Source organism: Carassius carassius, chromosome 2 (assembly GCF_963082965.1).
Source record: "Carassius carassius chromosome 2, fCarCar2.1, whole genome shotgun sequence".
Taxonomy (NCBI): domain Eukaryota; kingdom Metazoa; phylum Chordata; class Actinopteri; order Cypriniformes; family Cyprinidae; genus Carassius; species Carassius carassius.
In genome coordinates, this window is record NC_081756.1 from 49,913,681 (window position 1) to 49,916,199 (window position 2,519).

The window sequence follows — 2,519 nt, forward strand, 5'->3', positions numbered from 1 at the left end:
CTTACACAACAGGGTTAAAAATTGTTAACACACCTGCTGTTTCCCCTGTGATTATTCTTAAAAGTAACGATGATATAAAGCTTCAAACACGTAAAGTTTAATGCCAAGCTGAATATTCTTCAAATATTAAGGTGTTGTTGTTTTCGATGTTTCATATTAGGAGTTATAATGGAAACGGTCTCATTGAGAGTGATGTAGGTGGCTCTTAAAAGAGCCTTTGGGGTGTGACGCGGCTGATGCAGCGGCGGGTTTAAGCGCGCTCTCCGCGGATGCGGCGGGCCAGCTGGATGTCTTTGGGCATGATGGTGACTCTCTTAGCGTGGATGGCGCACAGGTTGGTGTCCTCGAACAGACCGACCAGATAAGCCTCGCTGGACTCCTGCAGGGCCATGACAGCGGAGCTCTGGAAGCGCAGGTCCGTCTTGAAATCCTGAGCGATCTCTCGCACCAGACGCTGGAAAGGCAGTTTGCGGATCAGCAGCTCGGTGGACTTCTGATAACGACGGATCTCTCGGAGAGCCACGGTCCCGGGCCTGTAACGGTGGGGCTTCTTGACGCCGCCGGTGGCTGGTGCGCTCTTCCGGGCGGCTTTAGTAGCGAGCTGCTTCCTCGGGGCTTTACCACCGGTGGATTTACGAGCAGTCTGCTTAGTTCTTGCCATTGCTGCAGTCTTATCACTGTAGAATACGAGTGTAACAGTGTGTGCAACACAGCTGCTTTTAAAGCATCTTAGGATGGCGTCAGTGTGCAGAAGCTTGTGATTGGCTGATGTGTGGCGCCTGCACAGGACTGCTAGCCAATGAGTGCGCATCCCCTGTTTTCAAACGGGGAACTGTTTGTGTTTCCCGCTCAAAATGCTTTGTTCTGTTTATTACTTTACGCATCAAACAATCAATCTACACTACATTTACAATTAGTCATTTTATAGACGCTTTAAAAGCGATTTACAGTTCGAAGATAGAGGCAAATAGACACAGGAAGTGCTTGGAGTACCACGAGTTCCATCGTGTGTAACAAAAACAAGTGCGCGCATATATATATATATATATATATATATATATATATATATACACACACACACACACACACACACATATATATATGTATATGTGTATATATATATATATATATATATATATATATATATATATATATATATATATATATATATAGATAGATAGATAGTTTAAAATAGATAGATATATCAATAAAAATGGAGGCTCCTCAGAAGTGATGCTGTACATCTGTGGTGTGGGAGCATTTTCATTTGGAAACCCCAAATAAAGTGAGATGTATTTATTGTGATCGATAGCTAGCTTACTGCAACAATACATCATCCATTTGAGGAGCACTCATCCTGGCATTTTGCAGGCTGCAGACGATGATAGGACGATGGTTCCCCCTGTACCTGGGCCTGCTACTGACACTGATGGGCCATCTCAGTAAGGTATGCATTATTTGAAATATAATTATAATTTAAATATAATAACAAACTGTTGGGGCACGGTCTAGAAAGTCCATAGCCCTGTGTCAACCTAAGCCCTACAACCTCCCAACCACAACTGCCAATCATGTTAAAAACAGCTTCAATGTGAATATAATATGTTCAATATAATATACTATTGTGTGAATATACATTTTATAGGTATACATATGAGTACCCAATTTACAGCCAGTGATGACATCATTTTGGGTTTCCTAATTGTTGTAGTTCTAGATTCCATTAGATTTTTCTCTGCACGCTGAGCATAAACGTTCATAACATAACTTTATGAAGGTTTCCAAATAATGAACCAGTAGGCTACAGTTTCAGTCTATGTTGTTATCTGATTCATATAATATATACTTCATATATGCCTTCAATGTAGGATTTGTTACCAATTGCTGTTTTCATCATCAGACCCATAATCATCATCACCAGTAGAAACACAGGACAGTTTATGGGAACTTTTTGATAATCGTATCCATGAAACCTAGATGATGCACAATGCTACAGCAGACGTCACGGTGGAAATGAAAAAATACCTCCATGATGCGTTTTTGCCCAATTTACTGGAAAGAGAGAGCAGTAGTCTTTCCTCATTTGTATGTCCTTGCTTAAAAAAAATCTTTGAATGCCAGCAACAAGTGTCCCTTGTGAGAAGACATTTTCAAAGGCTGGAGAAATTATCTGTTTAAAAAAAAAAAACAAACAAAAAAAAAAAAAGGCCTTCCACAGCAGAGATATTTATTTATTAATAAAATCTAAAAAAAAGAGCGAGACATTGTGGCTTGATTTCTTTTATTAATATTAATTTTTCATGACCAAAATAACATGCACAGTGACAAGCCTACAGCTTACAAGCTACACGTCTTAGAAAAATACAATAATAATACAACACATTTTAAACGAGTCGTTGTCAAGGTTGTGTCAGATCAACACCTGCAAGTGACCACTAGGTATCATCGCCGAAACGGGTGTCGGATCGATTCGAAGCCTCGACACAATGGCACATTTGCTTCCACGGTTTCATTGCTTC

The 2,519-nt window shown here is 40.3% G+C and overlaps 1 protein-coding gene across 1 annotated transcript; it reads right to left on the reverse strand.

Moving 5' to 3' along the window:
• On the reverse strand, positions 1–842 carry LOC132111766 (histone H3-like). Its single transcript, XM_059519357.1, has one exon. The coding sequence runs from the start codon at positions 809–811 to the stop codon at positions 251–253; it is 561 nt and encodes a 186-aa protein (XP_059375340.1). The 5' UTR covers positions 812–842; the 3' UTR covers positions 1–250.
• Positions 843–2,519: the final 1,677 nt, after the last annotated feature.

Excerpts from the sequence above, each read along its gene's own strand:
- LOC132111766 (XM_059519357.1), bottom strand. The coding sequence starts at position 811 with ATGCGCACTCATTGGCTAGCAGTCCTGTGCAGGCGCCACACATCAGCC.